This window comes from Chiloscyllium punctatum, chromosome 25 (genome assembly GCF_047496795.1).
Source record: "Chiloscyllium punctatum isolate Juve2018m chromosome 25, sChiPun1.3, whole genome shotgun sequence".
Taxonomy (NCBI): domain Eukaryota; kingdom Metazoa; phylum Chordata; class Chondrichthyes; order Orectolobiformes; family Hemiscylliidae; genus Chiloscyllium; species Chiloscyllium punctatum.
The window spans coordinates 83,975,814-83,997,952 of NC_092763.1; the positions used below are offsets into that span (position 1 = coordinate 83,975,814).

Sequence of the window (22,139 nt, forward strand, 5' to 3'; positions counted from 1 at the left end):
TTCTTTAAGGAGGTAACAGAGACAAAGTCATATATTTGCATTTCGAAAAGACATTTGATAAGGGACTCTTCAATAAGATTAAAGCCAGTGGTATTTTGGGTAGTATATTAGCAAGAATAGAGGATTGGTAAAGTAATAAAGACAGTTGAATTAAGTAGGGCATTTTCAGGATAGCAACCTGTAACTAATGCCACAGGGATCACGCTAACACCACAATTATTTGCAAAACATATCAATGACTTGATTGACAGGAGCAAATGCACTTTCACCAAGTCTGCAGGTGACACAAAAATAGAAAGCAGGGAAAATGGTGATCATGACATGAAAGGTCTACAGGTGGATACAGACAGTTTGAACGAGTGGACAAAAACTTGGAAGATGGAATACAATGTGGGAAAATGTAAGGTTAACTCTTTGACAGGATGCAGAGGGGTTGAATAATGTATAAGTGGAGAAAGATTCCAAAAAATTGCTGGGCAAAGGAAGTTGGAAGCCCTCGTGCATAACCTACAAAAAGCTAGCATTCAATTCAGCTTGTATTCATTAGAGTTAAGAAGAATGAGAGGGTGGTCTTTTTGAAACATACAAGAGTCTAAGGTGAATTGATCGGGTAAATACAGAAATGTTGCCTTGGATCAGAGGGCATAAGGTCAGAGTAAAAGATCACTCAATTAGTAAGAAGGTTTGTTTTTCAGAGATTGTGAATCTATGGAATTCTTTAGCACAGAGGGCTGTTAAGTTAAATTCACCTTTTCACATCCTCATTTCTACACAAAATGATACATTTTATATCTGTCCCTCTCCTTTGCACTATCAGCAACCCCTTTGTCTTTGCCTCTGGTAACTCTCAATCTATTCTTCCTGTCTTTAGCATAAAATTCACCATTTTAACAACAACTTTCAGTTCTAAAGTCAGATTGGACTTGAAACATTAATTGTGTTTCTCTCTCCACTGATGCTGTCAGACCTAAGACCATAAGCAATATGAACAGGAGTAAGCCATTCTGCCCCTCAAGCCTACCCGGCCATTTAATAAGATCATGACTGATTCAACATTCCTTATGTCCACTTTTCTGCATTTTCCCTGTAATCCAAATCAAGAATCTCTCAATTTCAGCCAAGATAGACAGTCATTTAAATATGAAGGGCATCAAGGGTTATAGAAAAAAAGCAAAGTGGAGTTGAGGATGATCGCATTGAATGGTACTGAAGACTCAATAAGCTGAGTGACCTGTTTCTGTTCATGTATCTTATGCTCTACTTGTGTTCCAAATTTCATATCGTTCATCATTCCCATGATAATGTTTAATTCCATTACCTTACAAGAATCTACAATCTCTGCCTTAAAAGTACTCAATGACCTCCCCTCCAACGCTTTCTGAGGTAGAGCGTTCCAAAGTCACACAAGCCACAGAGAAAAACACTCCCTTCATGTCTGACCTAAAGGGATAACTCCGAACCACATGTAAAAATATATAAGGATACAAATGATTAAGTATAGCAGGTGGAACGAGTTTAGTTTGGGATTATGGTTGACATAGACTTGTTAGACTGAAGGATCTGTTCCCGAACTGTATGACTCTATGGAGCAGAGGAAAGAATTTAATAAGCAGGCACAAAATTTCACTCAGTTCCTTCTCCTCTTCAGAACTGCAGCAAGATTATTGCAATGACACTTCCAAAGACATTTCTGTACTTGGTTGCAATCATCGTCAGATGTATGTTGCAACTGGCTGTCATTGTGTATTTTACAGGTAAAGTAAGAATTCATCCTTTCAAATCACTGCTTGAGAAAGTACCTAGAACATAGAACATAGAACATAGAAGAATACAGCGCAGTACAGGCCCTTCGGCCCTCGATGTTGCGCCGATCAAAGCCCACCTAACCTACACTAACCCACTATCCTCCATATGCCTATCCAATGCCCACTTAAATACCCATAAAGAGGGAGAGTCCACCAATGCTACTGGCAGGGCATTCCATGAACTTACGACTCGCTGAGTGAAGAACCTACCCCTAACATCAGTCCTATATCTACCCCCCCTTAATTTAAAGCTATGCCCCCTTGTAATAGCTGACTCCATACGTGGAAAAAGGTTCTCACTGTCAACCCTATCTAACCCCCTAATCATCTTGTACACCTCTATCAAATCACCCCTAAACCTTCTTTTCTCCAATGAAAACAACCCCAAGTGCCTCAGCCTTTCCTCATACGATCTTCCTACCATACCAGGCAACATCCTGGTAAACTTCCTCTGCACCCGTTCCAGTGCCTCCACATCCTTCCTATAGTATGGCGACCAAAACTGCACACAATATTCCAGATGCGGCCGCACCAGAGTCTTATACAACTGCAGCATGACCTCAGGACTCCGAAACTCAATTCCTCTACCAATAAAAGCCAGTACGCCATATGCCTTCTTCACTGCACTCTTTACCTGGGTGGCAACTTTCAGAGATCTGTGTACATGGACACCAAGATCCCTCTGCTCTTCCACACTACCAAGTATCCGACCATTAGCCCAGTACCCCATCTTTTTGTTACTCTTACCAAAGTGAATCACCTCACACTTACCTACATTGAACTCCATTTGCCACCTTTCTGCCCAGCTCTGCAGCTTCTCTATATCCTGCTGTAACCTGCCACATCCTTCCTCACTGTCTACAACTCCTCCGACTTTCGTATCATCCGCAAACTTGCTCACCCAACCTTCTAACCCTTCCTCCAGGTCATTTATAAAAATGACAAACAGCAATGGTCCCAAAACAGATCCTTGCGGAACACCGCTAGTGACGGCACTCCAAGATGAACCTTTGCCATCAACTACTACCCTCTGTCTTCTTCCAGCCAGCCAATTCCTAATCCAAACCTCCAACTCACCCTCAATGCCATATCTCTGTATTTTCTGCAGTAGCCTACCATGGGGAACCTTATCAAACGCCTTACTAAAATCCATATATACCACATCTTCCGCTTTCCCCTCATCTACCTCCTTAGTCACCTTCTCAAAGAATTCAATAAGGTTTGTGAGGCACGACCTGCCCTTCACAAAACCATGCTGACTATCCTTGATCACATTATTCTTATCCAGATGTGCATAAATCCTATCCCTTACAATTCTCTCTAAGACTTTGCCCACAACAGAAGTGAGACTCACTGGCCTATAGTTACTAGGATTATCCCTACTCCCCTTCTTGAACAAGGGAACCACGTTTGCTAGCCTCCAGTCCTCTGGCACTACTCCTGTAGACAAAGAGGACACAAAAATCAAGGCCAATGGCTCTGCAATCTCCTCCCTTGCTTCCCAGAGAATCCTAGGATAAATGCCATCAGGCCCAGGGGACTTATCTATTTTCACCCTTGCCAGAATTTCCAACACCTCTTCTCTACATATCTCAAAGCCATCCATTCTACTTGTTCGTGCCTCAGTATTCATATCGACAACAATGTCCTGTTCCTGAGTGAATACTGACGAAAAGTATTCATTCAGTGCCTCCCCAATCTCTTCAGCCTCCACACGCAACTTCCCATTACTATCCTTGATTGGACCTATTCCTACCCTAGTCATTCTTTTATTCCTAACATACCTATAGAAAGCCTTAGGGTTTTCCCTAATCCTACCAACTAAGGACCTTTCATGTCCCCTCCTTGCTGCTCTTAGCTCTCTCTTCAGGTCCTTCCGGGCTACCTTATAACTCTCAATCGCCCCAATTGAACCTTCACGCCTCATCTTTACATAGGCCGCCCTCTTCCATTTAACAAGGGATTCCAATTCCTTATTAAACCACGGCTCCCTCACACGACCCTTTCCTCCCTGCCTGATAGGTACTTACTTATCAAGGACACTCAATAGTTGCTCCTTGAACAAGTTCCACATATCAATTACGCTCTTGCCTTGGAATCTACTTTTCCAATCCACACATCCTAAGTCACGCCTCACCGCATCATAATTTCCCTGCCCCCAGCTATAACTCTTGCCCTGTAGTACACACTTATCCCTCTCCATCACTACAGTAAAAATCACCGAATTGTGGTCACTGTCCCCAAAGTGCTCACCTACCTCTAGTTCTAATACCTGGCCTGGTTCGTTACCCAGAACCAAATCCAGTATGGCCTCACCTCTTGTTGGCTTATCTACATATTGTGTCAGGAAACTCTCCTGCACACATTGGACAAACACTGACCCATCTAACGAACTTGAGCTATAGCTTTCCCAATCAATATCAGGAAAGTTAAAGTGTGTATACCTGATCAAACATTTTTCATTATGATGCAGATTCAAGTTTTTTTTAAATGACAATTGATCTTAGGTGTTTGAAAATCTATCAGAAATTCTCCTGTAAAATTTGTTGTCCATTATACCCAAGGCTAAAAGATTGACACTAAATTTACCTCCAAGTCTCTCCATCATGCCAAACCAAGCAATCATAGACAGGCCCAAGGTCAGAATATTTCTTCTCCAATAGATCCAACTGATCAACTTGGCACTGAAGATCTTCCAAGACCAATTTCTCTTCCTGTGGGAAATTTCGATCAAAAGAAAACAATGTTAACACAAAGGAGTGAAGAAAGATCCCCCCCTTCATCCACTGCGGAATGAGATCAGGAATTTCAGTGAGTGTGAAGATTGGAAAAGGTGGTATTGCTCTCCAGTAGGATGAGACAGTAATAAGATGCTCAGAATTATGAAACATTTTGGAACAATAAGTGAAGGTGGGACTGTCTAGTCCGAGATATATGGGTCAGTACCTGGAAGACACAAATTTGAGATTCAAGTAGTTGGCAAAGGAACCAGAAGGAAAATGGGGATATTTTACTCGATTACAAGTTGGTTTGACTTGGATTGTTTTGCCCGAAACCTGGAAATATATTCAATATCAATTTAACAAAAAAACTGTATAAACAGTGAAAACAAAAACTACAGGACAAACTGGACAGCTGCTGCCAAACCAGGACACTGGCACTCTGGGCTGAACAGCTTATTTCATGCTGTTACATTCTATAGTCTGCTACAATTACATCCACTGCTACAGAATACACAAGGCAAGAGTATATTCTTCATTTATTAATTATAATCTTGCTGTCAATTCTGGTGCTACAGTGAGCACAAGTCTGGTTTCCTTGGGTCTTATATTTGGAATTTGCATGCAGTCAGCTAGTGATGCCACATTTCATTTTGGAGAAGCTTCAGTGCCTGGTTAGGAGAACCTAGAGTGAACATTTCCTGTCACCAACCCTGAAGTATTCCAAGCTGGAGCAGATCACAGAAGCAACATCCAGTTACAAAATTTTTGTCATTGTGTTAGAGGACAAACTGTATTGACAAAGTGAGGAGTCACATAGGCCTAATCCTTTACCAGATCGAAGAATAATTAGCACTTTAAATGGTAAAGGTGAACTGGTGTAAAACCTGTAATAGAGAAGTCACCATTGTCCCAGACAACCCACAGAGCTGCACTCTCATTAGAGTCATAAAGACCAACAGGACAAAGACACGCCCATCAGCCTGAACTGGTCCATGCCAACCAAAATGTCCATCCACGCTAATCCCATTTCCCTGCATTTGGCCCATATCCTTCTAATCCTTTCCTAACCATGTCCAAATGCCTTTTATATGTTGTTAATGTACTCGCCTCAACCATTTCTCTTGGCAGCTCACTCCATATGCAGATCACCCTTTGTGTAAAAATGTTGCCCTCAGGTTCCCTTTTATTCCTTTCCCTCTAACCTGAAACTGATACCTTCCAGTCCTTGATTTCCCAACCCTGGGGGAAAAAAGACTGAGTGCATTCACTGTATCTGTGCCTCTATTACCTCATATACCTTTGTACAGGACCCCTCTGTCTCCTCTGCTCTAAAGAAAATAGTCCTAGATTATCCAACCTCTCCCTCTAACTCAAACCATTACAAGGACGTTGCCAGGACACAAAGTTCTTCTTCACTCTTTCCTGTTTAATAACACCCTTCCTATAACAAGCTGACCAAAACTGAACATTCCAAGTGCGGCCACACCAATGTCCTGTACAACTGCAATATAGCTTCCCAACTTCTATACTCAATGCTCTGACTGATGAAGGCCAATGTGTCAAAAGCCTCCTTCCCTGCCCTGTCTACCTGGGGCTCCACTTTCAGAGAACCGTGCACCTGAACTCCAAGGTCCCTCTGTTCCATTATGCTCCTTAAGATCTGACCATTCACCATGAAACTCCTACCTTGATTTGACTTTCCAAAATGCAAGATCTCACTCTTATCTAAATTAAACTCTATTTACCGTTTCTCAGCCCACTTCCCCAGCTGATTAAGGTTCTGCTGCAATTTCTGATAACCTTCCTCACTGTCCACGATACCACCTATTCTAGTGTCATCTGCAAACTTACTAATCATGCCTTGTACACTCTCATCTAAATCATTGATCCAGATAACAAACAGCAACGGGCCCAGCACCGACCCCTGAGGCACTCGACTAGACACAGGCCTCCAGTCCAACAACCATCCTTCCACTATTACCCTCTGCTTCCTACCATCAAGCCAATTGTGTATCCAATTTGCCAGCTCCCCTGGATTCCATGCAATCTAATCTTGCAGAGCAGCCTATCATGTGGAAACTTATGAAAGTCTTTATTGAAATCCATATAGACTACATCCAATGCCCTGCCCTTATCAACCTTCCAGGTCACTTCATCAAAAAAGCTCTAACAAATTTGCGAGGCATGATCTCCCATTCACAAAAGCCATGCTGAATACTCCTGATCAAACCCAGTCTTTCCTAATGCATGTATATCTTATCCCTCAGAATCTTTTTAAGTAATTTACCTACTACAGATGTTAAGCTTACTGGTCTATAGCTCCCAGGTTTTTCTTTGCAGCTCTTCTTGAATAAGGGCACAACATTCGCTATCCCTGAGTGAATGAGCTTCACCTGAAATATCACCATCCCTCAGGCAAGAGGTGAGGCGGAGCTGACGAAACCCTCATGGTGACCTCAGCCAGAGGGGGAATTGAACCCATGCAGTTGTCGTCACTCTGCATCACAAATCAGTCATCCAGCCAACAGAGCTAGCTAGCCCATGCCCACCCCCCCCACACCCCCCACCCCCACCACAAGCATGTTGATGACAAAGAAATGAGGAATTGCACGTGACTTAGATCGAAGGGAGTTAAAATGTTGTTTCGATAAATTTGCCCTCATGAAAAGGGAGCTCAGACATCGGAAAGAAGTCACAGAGTCAGAATGTTACAGTCGAAGAGTGTGGTGCTGGAAAAGCACAGCTGTACAGGCAGCTTCCGAGGAGAAAGAAAACCAATGTTTCAGGCATAAGCTCTTTATCAGGAATGTTGAGATCAGTGTTTGGGGCGGGGGGGGGGGGGGGGGTGGAATTAATACACCTGATCAGGCCGTGGGGATTATCTACTTTTATGCATTCACCTTCCTAGCTACCTACCTTGCATCACCTTCCACTCCCACTCCTCTATTTAGCTCTCAGCCCTCTTCCCTCTGCACGTTCCTAATGCAGGGCTTATGCCTGAAACATTGACTCTCTTGCCCCTCAGATGCTGCCTGACCTGCTCTGCTTTTCCAATGCCACACTTTTCGACTCTGATTCTCCAGCATCTGCAGTCCTCATTGTCTCCTACTGAGTCAGAATATTGTCAGGTCTGGATACATGGCCACATAACCTTGGCTGACAATCCATTTTAAAAAAAGCGTTCATGTAAAAATACAAAAAAAAAGTAAAAACAAAATAGTCGCAATAACCTGTACAAGCAGAACCTTAGGGTGGGTTGGATTCAACCTCAAAACATTTTGGAAATTATATAAAACCTTTTCTCAATGTTTTAACCCATTGACCAAGTTGGTAATTATGCATTGAATGAAGTGCCACATTCAGCTCTGCTTAATGACTAAATGATTTTTGAAGTGCAATTTAATTCTATCTTTATATCTGTAAATCAGTCCTGAGCACACGCGATTCTGGGATAGATCAGACATTAAGTTGATGGCGCAATAGAAATACACCAGTTCCAGAGATAAACGCTCATCCTACACAAGGCTCTACAAGCAGCTTGTATCAGCACCTGTACAAGAGATGACGCCAACAGTTTGAGTAAGACTAAAACCAAATCTCGTTGCTATATCAAATCCAAGCACTGCCAGTTCATAGACTGGCGTTTGTAACAAAACATATGTTTGCGCATGCGTGCTAATTGCAAAGTTTACATCCAAGCAAAGTAAGCCAAATGCGATGCCTGCTTTAGTTTCACCCACAATTCAGAAACTCCTCTGCATACATGAACAGAGATTCTGAGCTCGTCATGCAAAAGAGAACAACTGTTTAAATGTTGCTAATTTCACCAGGTGACATGTCTGATATCACTCTTGAAAATGCTATCGATTAAATGTGTAAGGAGTCATTGCAGGGAGCAACATGCTGAAAGAAACAGCATTTGCCTTTGAAATTTTTGGCACATTAAACACTCTTGATGATTCTGCTATGCAACATGTCTGCAATTTGTGCATATAAATAGCACTGACTGACTCCAAGCTGTGTTCTCTCCTCAATACACTGCAATAATGCCAGTGTATATTTTATATGGGGGCAGGTAGGATCCTCACAAAGGCCAGATGACAATAGGAAATAAAAGGTATTTAATTACCCCCAGCTGAACTATCATTCCCAGTAATATCTCCACACTGCTTCACGACTCAACCCAAAAAAGGGTATTGGGAAAGTAAAGACATTTTCTTTCTTTACACCTATTTACGGTGTGAAATATTTAACAATGCAACCAAACCGGAAAAAACCCGCTCCACGTCTGGGACTAGGGAACCCTACAGAACAGAAGGACAACTTTTAGTGTCACACCTCCTTGAAAGGGCTATCTGATCAGTACATGGGAACACAGGAATCAGGAGCAGGACTAGGCAATTCAACACTTGGAGCCCACTCTGCCAATTAACATGATCACAGCTGATCTTATCCTGGTCTCAAGTTCACTCACCTGCCTGCTCCCCATAGCCTTTCATCTTACTTTTCATCAGAAACATATCTATTCCATACTTCAACTTGTTGATTGTTTCTGCCTCCACTGCACTGTGGAGCAGTTAGTTCACAACCCTCTGAGAAATAGTTTCTCGTCATCTCAGTTTTCAAAATACCTCCACTCACTCTGTATCTATGACCTCTAGTTTAAGACTGTATAACAATGAAGAACATCCATTCAATGTCCACCTTATCAATCCCCTTTAGTATTTTGTATACATCAATCAGATACCCTCCCCCTACCCCACCATTCATCGTAACGCCAGTGAGTACAAGCCCAAGCTATTCAACTGCTCCTTGTTAAAATCCCTTTCAGTCCTGGATTCAACCTGGTGAATCTCCTTTGCACTGCCTCCAGTGCCACCACATCCTTGCTCAAAAAACCAGACCAAAAGAGATATGGACACATATCTCTCTTGCCACTTCCTTTAATACTCTAGGATGCAGGCCGTCAGGGACATATCCATCTTTAATCCCATCAGTTTACACAATACCATCTCCCTCATTATAGTAATTTCACTTAGATCCTCTGTAGTAACTGCAGTTTGTAGGAAGAAATTATTATTTTCCACTGTGAAAACACAAAATATTGGTTTAATGCCTCTGCCATTTCTGAGTTTCCCATTATTCCCTTGCCATCTTTGTCCTGTCTATGGCTAACATTTATGTTCACTAATCTTTTCCTTTTTACAAACTTACAGAAGCTTTTGACTAGTTTCCTTTTGTAGCTCATCTTAACTTTTGATTTTGTTTTAATAACCCTTTACTGACATTTAAAGCTCTCCCAATCCACCAGAGTGCCACTAACTTTTACAACACAATATGCCCCAGATTTTGCCTTTATGTTATCCCTGAATTCCTCGATCAACCATAGATGATTTTTCACCTTTTTACAAGTCCTCTTCCTCTCTGAAATATACTTTGATTGAGAGGTATTGAGTATCTCCCTCAGCATTTGCCTCTGTTCTTCAACTGCCCTACCCTTTAATATTTTTGCCCAGTCTGCCGGGGCAAACTCCTTCCTCAGGCCTGCATCATTACCTTTGCATTCTGCTGCCCTTTCCATAGCTCGATAAGATTCTCCCCTTCAATGATTTATCCAACTCCCTTTTAAAAATTATTACTGAATATTCTTCTAACATGCTACTAAAGCAGGTCAAGAGCATTCCTGTAGCATGTAACTAACCCCCAGTCACCCAAAGTCTATCCACTGTCTACACTGTTGGGGCTAGGAGTATAATGGAAATTTGCCACTTGACTGGATGGGTGCAACTCCAGCAACATTCAAGACACTCAACACCATCCAGGCCAAAGCATCCTCCTTGATTGGCACTCCTCCCACCTTCTTCAAATTCACTCTCTTCATCACTGACAGCAGCAGTGTGTACCATCTAGAAGGTACACTGCTCACCATCACCTTCTACAGGGACTTAGGGATGGCCCAGTTGGTGATACCAAGAAACCCTAAAGTCAGAAAATTCCAGATAGTCCCAAACTTGTTGCATTGAAAAAACTGTTACTTCCTTCAGGTTCTTTTGTCAGTTAGTTTAATAAGATTCCATGATTTATTTTACTTCCTACATGTCTCCAACACAAGAACAAACTGGGAGTTAATCTTGAATGAGCTTGATCATGCATCTCTTGTTTTGATATAACATAAAACGAGCCTGCACCAGTGAGGTGTACACCTTTTCCCTCTATAGGCTCAATGGGCTGAATGACCTAATCATGCTGCTTATGACCACACAGTAACTGGTACCTGAGATAGGTTTGTGTTGTTCTTGTTGAAGTCATTCAGTCGTCGGTGAGCTTCCGCCACAGCAACTCGATGTAAAGGGTCCCACTGCTTCTCTCGGCGCTCTTGCTGTTTATAAAGATAATACAACGTAGAACAGATAGAGAAAAATAAAGGTCTGAGGAAAATGATGAAATAAGGTAATCAAAGCATAATCGATAAATGTTCTTCGTCTATGCTATAAACCTCTAAAGTGGTAGATGCAGGTAGAGTTACAACATTTAAAAGACACTTGGACAGATACATGAATAAGAAAGGTTTAGAGGGGATACTGGCCAAATCCAGGAAAGTGGGACTAGTTTAGTTTGGAAAACTTGATCAGCATGGACAAATTGGACTGAAGGGTCTGTTCCCATGCAGTATGACTCTATCTAAAACACAAGGTTTATTCACCATAGGAAGGGGTGCATCCCAAAGAGTTTATGCTATCAAGATTTATGAACTGTCAATACTTAATAGGATGCTTATAATACTGCAATGATCAAATGCATAAAGATAGAAAGTATGAAACAACCACCTCAATGAAGTAGTCTGATGTGTTTCTACATTGAAAACACACACACACACACATACACACACACACACACACCAAGTTTGGTCTTCTTCATTTTTCTTACCTGAATTCTCTCCTTAAGGGCTGTGGGATACAGTTCAAAAGCATTTTTAATACCAACATGGTACCTCAAAGAAGGGTTGACCCAATCTGATGGTATCTATGTCAAAAAATGAAAAGTACACAGGTTAGGTAACATCAGTTTCTGGCTTCAGTCGACGATACAATGACAAAGTGCTGCAACATTTTCTTGCTTTATTCTACCAAACAGAAGGATAAGACCTTATTCTCTTGACGAACATGCTTTTGAATTATTCATTCAGATGTGAACTTCACTGACTGTTCCAGTATTTATTGCCCATCCATAGCTGTCCTTGAGAGCATGGGGATGAGCTGCATTCTTGAACGATTGCAGTCCATGTGCTGTATGTGGACCCACAATGCCATTCGATAGGGACTTACAGGATTTTGACCCAGCAATTTTGAAGGAATGGGCAATATATTTCCATGCCAGGCTTGGTGGGTCGTTTGCAGGTGATGGCATTGTCATGTATCTACTGCCTTTGTCCTCCAGATGGTGGTGGTCATCGGTTTGGAAGGTGCATTGGTAAATTTCTGCAGTGTATTTCATATATAGTACGCTCTATTGCTTCGGATCATCGGTGGTGGGGAGAGCGGATGTGGTGCAAATCAAATGGAATGTTTTGTCCTGGATGGTGTCAAGCTTCTTGAGCATTGATGGAACTGCACTCATTCAGGCAAGTGGGGAGTATTCCATCACACTTCGGACTTGTGCCTTGTAAAAGCTGCACAGATTTTGGGTGATCAGGAGGAGAGTTATTTGCTGCAATATTCCTAGCCTCTGACCTGCTCTTATTGCCACTGCTTATACCCGATTAGTCCAGTGCAGTTTCCAATCAATGGTAAACCTCAAGATGTTGACAGTGGGGAATTCAGTGATAGCGAAGCCATTAAATAACAAGAGGGAATGGTTAGGTTGTCTCTTTCTTGTAGCCACAATATTCATATAGTTAGTCTAGTTCAGTCTGTGGTCAGCAGTAGCGTCCATGATGATCACTCTGAAGGATTTAGTGAAGATAGTACCACTGAACATCAAGGGACAATTGTGTGGAAAAGCTCTCTGCCTGAACACTTGAGTGGGATACTTGTCAACCGAAGTCTGGAATTTGTCCAGGACTTGCAGCATTTGGACATGGATTGGTTCAGCATTCCAAGGAGTTGCAAAAGTTGTTGAACATTTTGCATCAGCAACAAATACTTCCACTTTGACCTTCAAAAGGTAGTTGTTCACGGATGAAGCATAGGAACAGGAGTCAGTCAGTCAGGCCATCAAACCCCCTCTGTATTTCTGTATGATCATGGCCGATCAAGCAGTTACCTTCCTGAGGTAAGGAGACCAGAACTGCACACAGTACTCTAGATGCAGTCAAATTAATCTCCTTTGCAAATGAACTGAGACTCCACTCTAGTAGTATTCCCAATAACATGCTGCATCTGCATTTTAGCCTTCAGTGGCTTTTCGAAAAGGAGACTTTGTACATCTCAACATTCTATCTCTTACCATTTAAGAAATACTCTGCCCATCTGTTCTCTCTACCAAAGTAAATGACCTCACAGTTATCCACATCATGTTCTTGACAATTCTTATCCATTCAGTAAGTATATCCAAATTCTTCTCGAGATGCCTTGTACCTTACTCACAACACAGATTCCATTTAGCTTTGTACCATCCACAAATTTAGAAATATCTTATCATGTCCCCAGCTTCTAATTATTGATATATATTGTGAACAGCTGAGACCCTCAAGCACTCCTCTAGTCACAGCCCAACAGGAGGGTGATTTGTACATTCCAACGCTGTTTTCCCTGTTAGTCAACCAATCCATGCCATTACATTATCACCCATTCCATGCGCTTTCATTTTTCTAACGAGCCTCCTAATGGAGACTTTATCAAAAGCTTTCGGAAAATCTAAGTATACTACATCTGTCAGCTCTCCTTTTACAGTTTTGTTAGTTATACCTTCAAAAAATTCCAACAAGTTTATCAAACATGATTTTCCATTCACAAGTTCATAATGACGATGTCCAATCAGACAATTATTATCCATGTGCATTTATTCCATCCTTAATAATAGTTTTCAGCATTTTCTCTCCTATCAACGTAAGAAAAACAGGTCTGTAGTTCCTTGTTTTTTCCCTTGCTCTCTTCTTAAATACAGGGGTAACATTTACTATCTTCCAATCAGCAAGAACCATTTCTAGAATCTACAGAATTTTGGGAGGTAATCACTAATGCATCAACTGTCTCTACAGACACCCCCTTCAACAATTTGGGATGTAGAATATCAGGCCCTGGGCATTTATCAATTTTCAGCTCCATTAATTTCTCCAGTACAATCTTGTCACTATGTTCCTTCAATTCTCATTGTTGCTAGTTATTTAGATCTCTAAATCTGGGAGAGTGCTTGTACCTTCCTCATTGAAAACAGCACAAAGTAATCATTTAGTTTCTCTGTCATTTTTCTATTTCCCATCTGAAGATGGTTGGGCCGAGGACACTATCTTGGGGAACCCCTGCAGTGATGTTCTAAAGCTGAGATGACAGACCTCCAACCATCTTCCTTTCATCCTCCCAGTCACACCATGTGTAAATTGGGCAGCAATCAACAAATCTGCTTAAGGTTGTGTATATTTATTCAGACCTTCCAGCACTGAGTAACTAATAACCATTTTTACCCGCTTATATATGCAGGTGCCTTAGCAGATGCTTTAGTTCTGCACCAAATATACAAGGATTCTGAAATAAGAAATGAGTAAAATCTTTATGCAGTGTTACTGACACATTCCAAAACAAAATGAAGTGTTTATTGCATTTTTAATGAATGCTCCCATACTAACTTTGATTTTTTTTTAATCCAAAATTGCAAGACATCAAATGCGAAGATCAAAAAGTACTATTTGAGAAAGTCATCTGCAAACAGTAGGGATGGGATATGTGTCACTGTATAGCATTAATGGTAATAACTGAACTGTGGCCGCGTTTTCTGTAAAGTGAACTGGATTATGCAGATTACCATAATAGCCAAATTGAACAAGTCATATGCATAATTTAAGTGTTAGCCCTAAACTTAAATTTACATTTCTGACAGAACACTACTAAAAACTACAAAGATCAAAGTCAGTTGATTAATTTATGACATGGGTTAAAATGACAACACATCAGAAACGTTAATAATCTGACACCCACACTCCCCACTGTGTTAGTTCCATTCTGATTCTGAGTCAAATGAGTGATGATTGCTTTAAGAAACCTCATACATGAGTCACAACTATATGCAAATATTATTTCACTGTAGTGTATTGCAATGAGAAAATCAGCTCTTCAAAATTAGTATTTTAACCCATGTTTTGTACTACATTTTGAAAGAAAATTACTTCCAAGAAAGGAAAGAAGGCTGAGAAATGTCCTGATAAAGGAGTTTAAAATTATGGTAGGATTTGCAAGGGGAGTTGTACAGAACGATCCACTTCTGAGGAGACCAAAGCTACAGATATTCGTTCATGAATCCAATAGAATTCAGGAGGAACCTCTTTCCCCAAAGGTGAAGGAAGAATATGGGCTAGGACATGGACTGGTTGAGGCAAATAAGTCCATGAAATATAGGAGTAGAAGCAGGCCATTCAGCCCATTGAGCTCATTTACTCTTCAATGGGATGTTGACTCATCTCATTACCCTCAACTCCACGTTCCTGCCTTTTCCCCATAACCCTTCATTCCCTGATTGATTAAAAATCTGTCTAGCTCAGCCCTGAACATACTTCATGAACCAGCCTTGACAGCCCTTTATGAAGAATTCCACTCATTCACTATCCTCAGAGGACAATTGTTTCCTCATCTCTGCCTTAAAGATTTGATCCCTTATTGAGATTATGTCCTCTGGTCCTCGACTCTTACAAAAATGGAAACAAGTTTTCTATATTCATTCTAATAGAACCTTAACTCTTCTAAATTCCATTGATTACAGGCCCAATTTCTTCAATCACTCCTCTAAAACAGATTCTCCAAACCTTGGATCAGCATAGCGAACCTTCCCTGGACTGCCTCCAAAGCTGGTATATCTTCAATTAGATAGCATAGATATATTTACAGAAAGCTCTATGTATGTGAGAGAGAAAGAAATAGAAAATTATATTGACTGGGGTTAGAAGAAGCAGGTAGAAGAATTTAGATTAGATTACTTACAGTGTGGAAACAGGCCTTTCGGCCCAACAAGTCCACACCGACCCACCGAAGCGCAACCCACCCAGACCCATTCCCCTACATTTACCCCTTCACCTAATACTACGGGCAATTTAGCATGGCCAATTCACCTGACCTGCCCATTTTTGGACTGTGGGAGGAAACCAGAGCACCCGGAGGAAACCCACGTGGACACGGGGAGAATGTGCAAACTCCACACAGTCAGTCGCCTGAGTCGGGAATTGAACCCGGGTCTCTGGTGCTGTGAGGCAGCAGTGCTAACCACTGTGCCACCGTGCTGCCCGAACATGGCCCAAAATGTCTATTTCTGTGCTACACACTCTAAGTAATTCTGCAGCACATTACATAAAATTCTGTCAGCTGTCTAGGACAGGTTTATTCATTGGTACATTTTCATTGCTGATGCAAAATGAAGTGATCAACAATGTTATACGCAAGTTAACAGTACAGAAATGTCAGAGTAATACCTTTAGAGTCCTTCCTGAGAGGCCAACAAGAATGCCATCCTTTGCTTCCAGCACAGTGGAGGTGTCTACATCGCCACTTCCTGAGACATCAATGAAGTCAACGATCTTTGGTTTCCCATCTGTTGTTATCTAAACAGCACACAAGAGGCAGTCAACAAATCAGACAATTCATTCATATTCCATGCTCTCAACATCTGGGAGCCCAGGTGTGAGTACTTTCATTTCTGCTAGCAACACATACTCAAACAGAAGTATTGTAAACGCCAAGAAATGAATATCTTTTACAACACAAGACATAGTGCCTACTCATTTGAAACAGACTTATTTTATTCAGATTTGTTTTATCCATTCACAGGAGTAGGACTTCGCTGGTTGAGTGAGCATTTACTGCCTATGCCTACGTACCCTTGAGAATGTGGTGGCCAGAAGCCCACTTGAAGTGCTATAGTCCATGTAAGTGTATACCCACATTGGTGTTAGGAAGGGAGTTCCAGGATCTGGACCTAACAACAACAAAGAAACAACTACACAGTTCAAAGGACAACTACATAGTTCCAAGTCAGGATGGCGATTGGTTTGGAGAGGAATTTTCAGCTGATGGCACTCCCTTGTCATCCTAAGCAGCAGAAGTCACCAATTTGGAAGATACTGTCAAAAGAACTTTGATAAGTTGTGTAGCAGTACATCTTGGAGATAGCACACATTGCTGCCCCTGTACATCAGCAGAGTGAATGAATGTTGAAGGAGGTGGATGGAATGCTAATCAAGCTGACTGCTATGCCCTCAGTGGTGGTAAGCTTCTTGAGCATTGTTGAAGCTAGATCCATCCAGACAATTGGACAGCATTCTACCATACGCATGTAATATTATCCTGTCACCTTCAATGTGCTATTTATGTTAAATGATTCATTTTTAGCATATATGGAAAACTTGCATTCTAAGAATAAAACATTATATTGTATAAATGTTGTTCATCTATGATATCATTCACAATGAGTCATAAATAATACTGTTTTAGCAAAAGAAAGCTGAAATACATCGACAGAGGAGGAATCCACTTAGACTCTTCTGTTCAGATCATGGTTGATCTGAGACCCAACTCTTCATATCATCCTTGCCCTAAAACCTTCAACACCTTTGACTAAAAAATGCCGTCAATCTCAGATTTAAAACCAATAATTGACCCAGCATCAATTGTTGTGCTTCAAACATCTACTCTGAGCATATTGAAGAGCTTTCACAAGACTCTCACTGTCGTAAATATGACAAGCAAAGAATTGCAAGTTAAGCTATGATCTTTGAGACTTGAAAAGACAGGATCTCAAACACTTTACTTACTGAGTTGTTAACATTTTGCTGGAGGAAAGTTAGACCATATCGGCCCATCGAGTCCACTCGGCCATTCAATCATGGCTGTTGGGCATTTCAACGCTACAAAGTTGTTCTACTCTACAATCATGTATCATCCTTTTCTTGAATACACAATATTTAACTACTTTCTACTAAAACAAATCGAACCTGAAAACAAAAAAAAACAAGGAACTGTGGATGCTAGAAATCAAACAAAAACATAAATTGCTTGAGAAACTCAGCAGTTCTGACAGCATCTTAAGAGAGAGAGCAAAGTTAACATTTTGGGTCTAGTGACATTTCTTCAGGACCCTTCTTCAAATAGATTCAGAGATCCTAATGAACAGGAACTGAAGGAAACTGAAGTCTAATACAATACTATTAAAGAAGCAAATCAGAGTTAAAGGATTTTTTAAAAAATACACACTCAGGGTGGTGACAAGTGATAATTTTGGAAGTTATATCTTACCAATTATTAGATCTTACCAATTATTAGATCTTACCAATTATTTCTTCAAGGGATTATGAAAAAAAAATCTTCCTGCAGACTATTATCAAATCTAATTCATTCTGGACTCTGTCCAAACCATAGTCTCCCAACAAAAGGAAACAAAAACATTTATACAGTCCAACTTCAAAAGGTTTTATGTACACGTTGTTGCTTTTGGGAAAAGATTGGTGGAGTTCAGTATTGCAGGTGAAGGGCAGCATCACTGACTTTGAGGTCTTAGGATAGATCCTAGTCTTTGTGGAGTAGCTTTGACACAATATTTTCTAACATAAAAATATGAACGCAAAAGATATCGGAGCAGGAATAGGCAATTCAGCCCCTCCAACCTTCTCCACTATTTAATATGATCATGGCTGATCTCATCTCATCACTCCACTTTGCTGCCTGTCCTCCATAACCCTTCAACCATTACGAATTAAAAAGAAACCTATCTCCTCCTTAAATTCATTCAGTGTCCGCTGCACTCTGGGGCAGTGAATTCCAGATTCACAAAACTTTGAGAGAAGTAACTCCTCAGTTATGGTCATCTTTTAGAATGATAAGAGACACTGCTAAGTTTTCACATTTACAATCTCTACAGCCTTTCAAAAAAAACCCACAAACTCTGAGTACTCCCAAGTCTTTATGAAGCTCAATGAAAACAGAAGCAAGTTCAATCTTATTTCTTACCAAAAAAGGTTTGAAGGCCCGACAAATGCCAGGAATTGAAACTGCGCAAGCTGCAGATCTGTGTACCTGAGATCACGGCAGCACCTGACTCAGTACGGTATCACAGAGCTCAAGCAAGAATAAAGTCTGTGAGAATTGGAGGGGTGGGGCGTGGGGGTTGGGGGTAACTTTCCACCTGGTTGGAGTCACACCAGGCACAAAGGAAATGGATGTGGCTATTGAAGGTCAGTCTTCTCACCTCTGGGACATCTCAGCAGGAGCTTTTAAGGGTTGTGTCTGAGGTCAACTACCTTCAGCTGCTTTATCAATGACGTCCTTCCATTGTAAGGTCAGCATAAGAGTGCTCACTGATGATTACAGAGTTCAGCACCATCCATGACACTTCAGATACTGAAGCAGTGTGTGCCAGTGTCCAGCAGGCCCAGGATAACAGTCAGCCTGAGAGTGTTAAGTGACAAGTGACATTCATGCCATTCAAGTAATGGCTCTGGGGTCAGTTAGCTGGACAGTAAGGTTCCGATATAGAGTGACACCAACAGTATGGGTTCGATTTGAGCACTAGCTGAGGTCACCATGAAGGTCCTACCTCACTGCTCGCCTGAGATGTGGTGACCCTCAGGCTAGAATCACCACCAGTCATCTAACTCAGAGTCATAGAGATGTATAGCAACCCGCCCAGATATCCCAACCCAATCTCAGCCCATATCCCTCCAAACCCTTCCTATTCATATACATCCAAATGACTCTTATATGTTGCAATTGTACTAACCTCCAACACATCCTCTGGCAGCTCATTCCATACACATACCACCCTCTGTGTGAAAACGTTGCCCCTTAGGTCTCTTTTATATCTTTCCCCTCTCACCCTAAACCTATGCCCTCTAGTTTTGGGCTCCCCGAACTCAGGGAAAAGACTTTGCCTATTTACCCTATCCATGCCCCTCATAATTTTGTAAACCTCTATAAGGTCATCCCTCAGCCTCCGACGTTCCAGGGAAAACAGCCCCAGCCTGTTCAGCCTCTCCCTATACCTCAAATCCTCCAACCCTGGCAACATCCTTGTAAATCTTTTCTGAACCCTTTCAAGTTTCACATCATCTTTCCGATAGGAAGGAGATCAGAACTGCATGCAATATTCTAACAGTGGTCTAACCAATGTCCTGTACAGCCGCAACATGACCTCCCGACTCCTGTACTCAATACTCTGACCAATAAAGGAAAGCATACCAAACGCCTTCTTCACTATCCTATCTACCTGTGACTCCAAATTTCAGGGAGCTCTGAACCTGCACTCCAAAGTCTCTTTGTTCAGCAACACTCCCTAGGATTTTCCCATTTAGTGTATAAGTCCTGTTAAGATTTGCTTTCCCAAAATGCAGCACCTCGCATTTATCTGAATTAAACTCCATCTGCCACTTCGCAGCCCATTGGCCCATCTGGTCCAGATTCTGTTGTAATCTGAGGTAACCCTCTTCACTGTCCACTACACCTCCAATTTTGGTGTCATCTGCAAACTTACTAACTGTACCTCTTATGCTCGCATCCAAATCATTTATGTAAATGAGAAAACGTCGAGGAGCCAGCACCAATCCTTGTGGCACTCCACTGGTCACAGGCCTCCAGTCTGAAAAACAACCCTCCACCATCACCCTCTGTCTTCTACCTTTAAGCCAGTTCTGTATTTAAATGGCTAGTTCTCCCTGTATTCCATGAGATCTAACCTTGCAAATCAGTCTCCCATGGGGAACTTTGTTGAACACCTTACTGAAGTCCATATAGATCACATCTACCACTCTGCCCTCATCAATCCTCTTGTGTTACTTCCTCAAAAACTCAATCAAGTTTGTGAGACATGATTTCCCATGCACAAAGCCATGTTGACTATCCCCAATCAGTCCTCGCCTTTCCAAGTACATGTACATCCTGTCCCTCAGGTTTCCCTTCAACAACTTGCCCACCACCGAGGTCAGGGTCATTGGTCTATAGTTCCCTGGCTTGTCCTTACCACCCTTCTTAAACACTCATGAGAATACAGCCCTATGGTCCTCAGACTATGGCACCTTGTTCACCTTTGTTCACCTACCTCATCATGTGCGTCCATTTGACATTAAATATGATCATCACCACCAAATCCCACCTAGGGGCTAATATTCACGCAAAACCTAATTGGAGAATCCATACACTATGGCAATGAAAACAGGTCAGTGGCTCAAAATTCTACAAAGAGTCACTCACACCACCTCCTGCAAGTCCCCTTCCATTCTGAATTGGAACTATATCATTGTTCCTTCACTTGTCATTGGGTCAAGATCCCAGAGGTCCCTTGGGAATACGGGATGGCATTTTTGCAAGAGGTAGGGTGGGAAGAGGTGTAATCCAGGTAGCTGTGGGAGTCGGTGGGTTTGTAAAAAATGTCAGTGTCAAGTCGGTCTCCTTGACACCGGTAACGAGAGGGTCACATATTGAACCAAGTGACAAACGAACAGGAGTCGGATGAAGATTTTGCACAAAGCTATAGTTATCTGAAATGTAATGACTGGAACGGAGGCTAAAACAGCTTCAACCAAACTCTTCAAGATCCCTTCCTAACAGAACTACGAAGATAACTACACCCCAAGCACTGCAATGATTCAAGTTACTGCCCTTTAAAGATGGCAAAAATGACACATATATCCTACAAATGCACAAAAATAACCTTAGTAAACAATCTCCGTACAACATGTGTGCATGTATCTATGTTTGGCACCTCATCCACCATATACTGCATTAGTGGTGCTGGAAGAGCACAGCAGTTCAGGCAGCATCCAAGGAGCAGCAAAATCGACGTTTCGGGCAAAAGCCCTTCATCAGGAATAAAGGCAGTGAGCCTGAAGCGTGGAGAGATAAGCTAGAGGAGGGTGGGGGTGGGGAGAAAGTAGCATAGAGTACAATGGGTGAGTGGGGGAGGAGATGAAGGTGATAGGTCAAGGAGGAGAGGGTGGAGTGGATAGGTCGAAAAGGAGATAGACAGGTCGGGCAAGTCCGGACAAGTCAAGGAGACAGTGCTGAGCTGGAAGTTTGAAACTAGGATGAGGTGGGAGGGGGAATGAGGAAGCTGTTGAAGTCCACATTGATGCCCTGGGATTGAAGTCTTCCGAGGTGGAAGATGAGGCGTTCTTCCTCCAGGCGTCTGGTGGTGAGGGAGCGGCGGTGAAGGAGGCCCAGGACCTCCATGTCCTCGGCAGAGTGGGAGGGGGTGTTGAAATGTTGGGCCACGGGCAGTTTGGTTGATTGATGCGGGTGTCTCGGAGATGTTCCCTAAAGCGCTCTGCTAGGAGGCGCCCAGTCTCCCCAATGTAGAGGAGACCACATCGGGAGCAACGGATACAATAAATGATATTAGTGGATGTGCAAGTAAAACTTTAATGGATGTGGAAGGCTCCTTTAGGGCCTTGGATAGAGGTGAGGGAGGAGGTGTGGGCGCAGGT

At 42.0% G+C, this 22,139-nt stretch overlaps 1 protein-coding gene across 1 annotated transcript in view; it reads right to left on the minus strand.

The window, feature by feature from the left end:
- Nucleotides 1-22,139, minus strand: part of LOC140496086 (tripeptidyl-peptidase 2-like) — a 134,982-nt gene that overhangs the window by 104,404 nt on the left and 8,439 nt on the right. The window contains exons 2-5 of the mRNA XM_072595620.1: nt 16,143-16,271; nt 11,456-11,551; nt 10,803-10,907; nt 4,395-4,519 (exon numbers count right to left, since the gene is read on the minus strand). Of these exons, the coding sequence (XP_072451721.1) occupies nt 4,395-4,519; nt 10,803-10,907; nt 11,456-11,551; nt 16,143-16,271 (455 nt within the window). The remainder of the gene's footprint in view (nt 1-4,394; nt 4,520-10,802; nt 10,908-11,455; nt 11,552-16,142; nt 16,272-22,139) is intronic.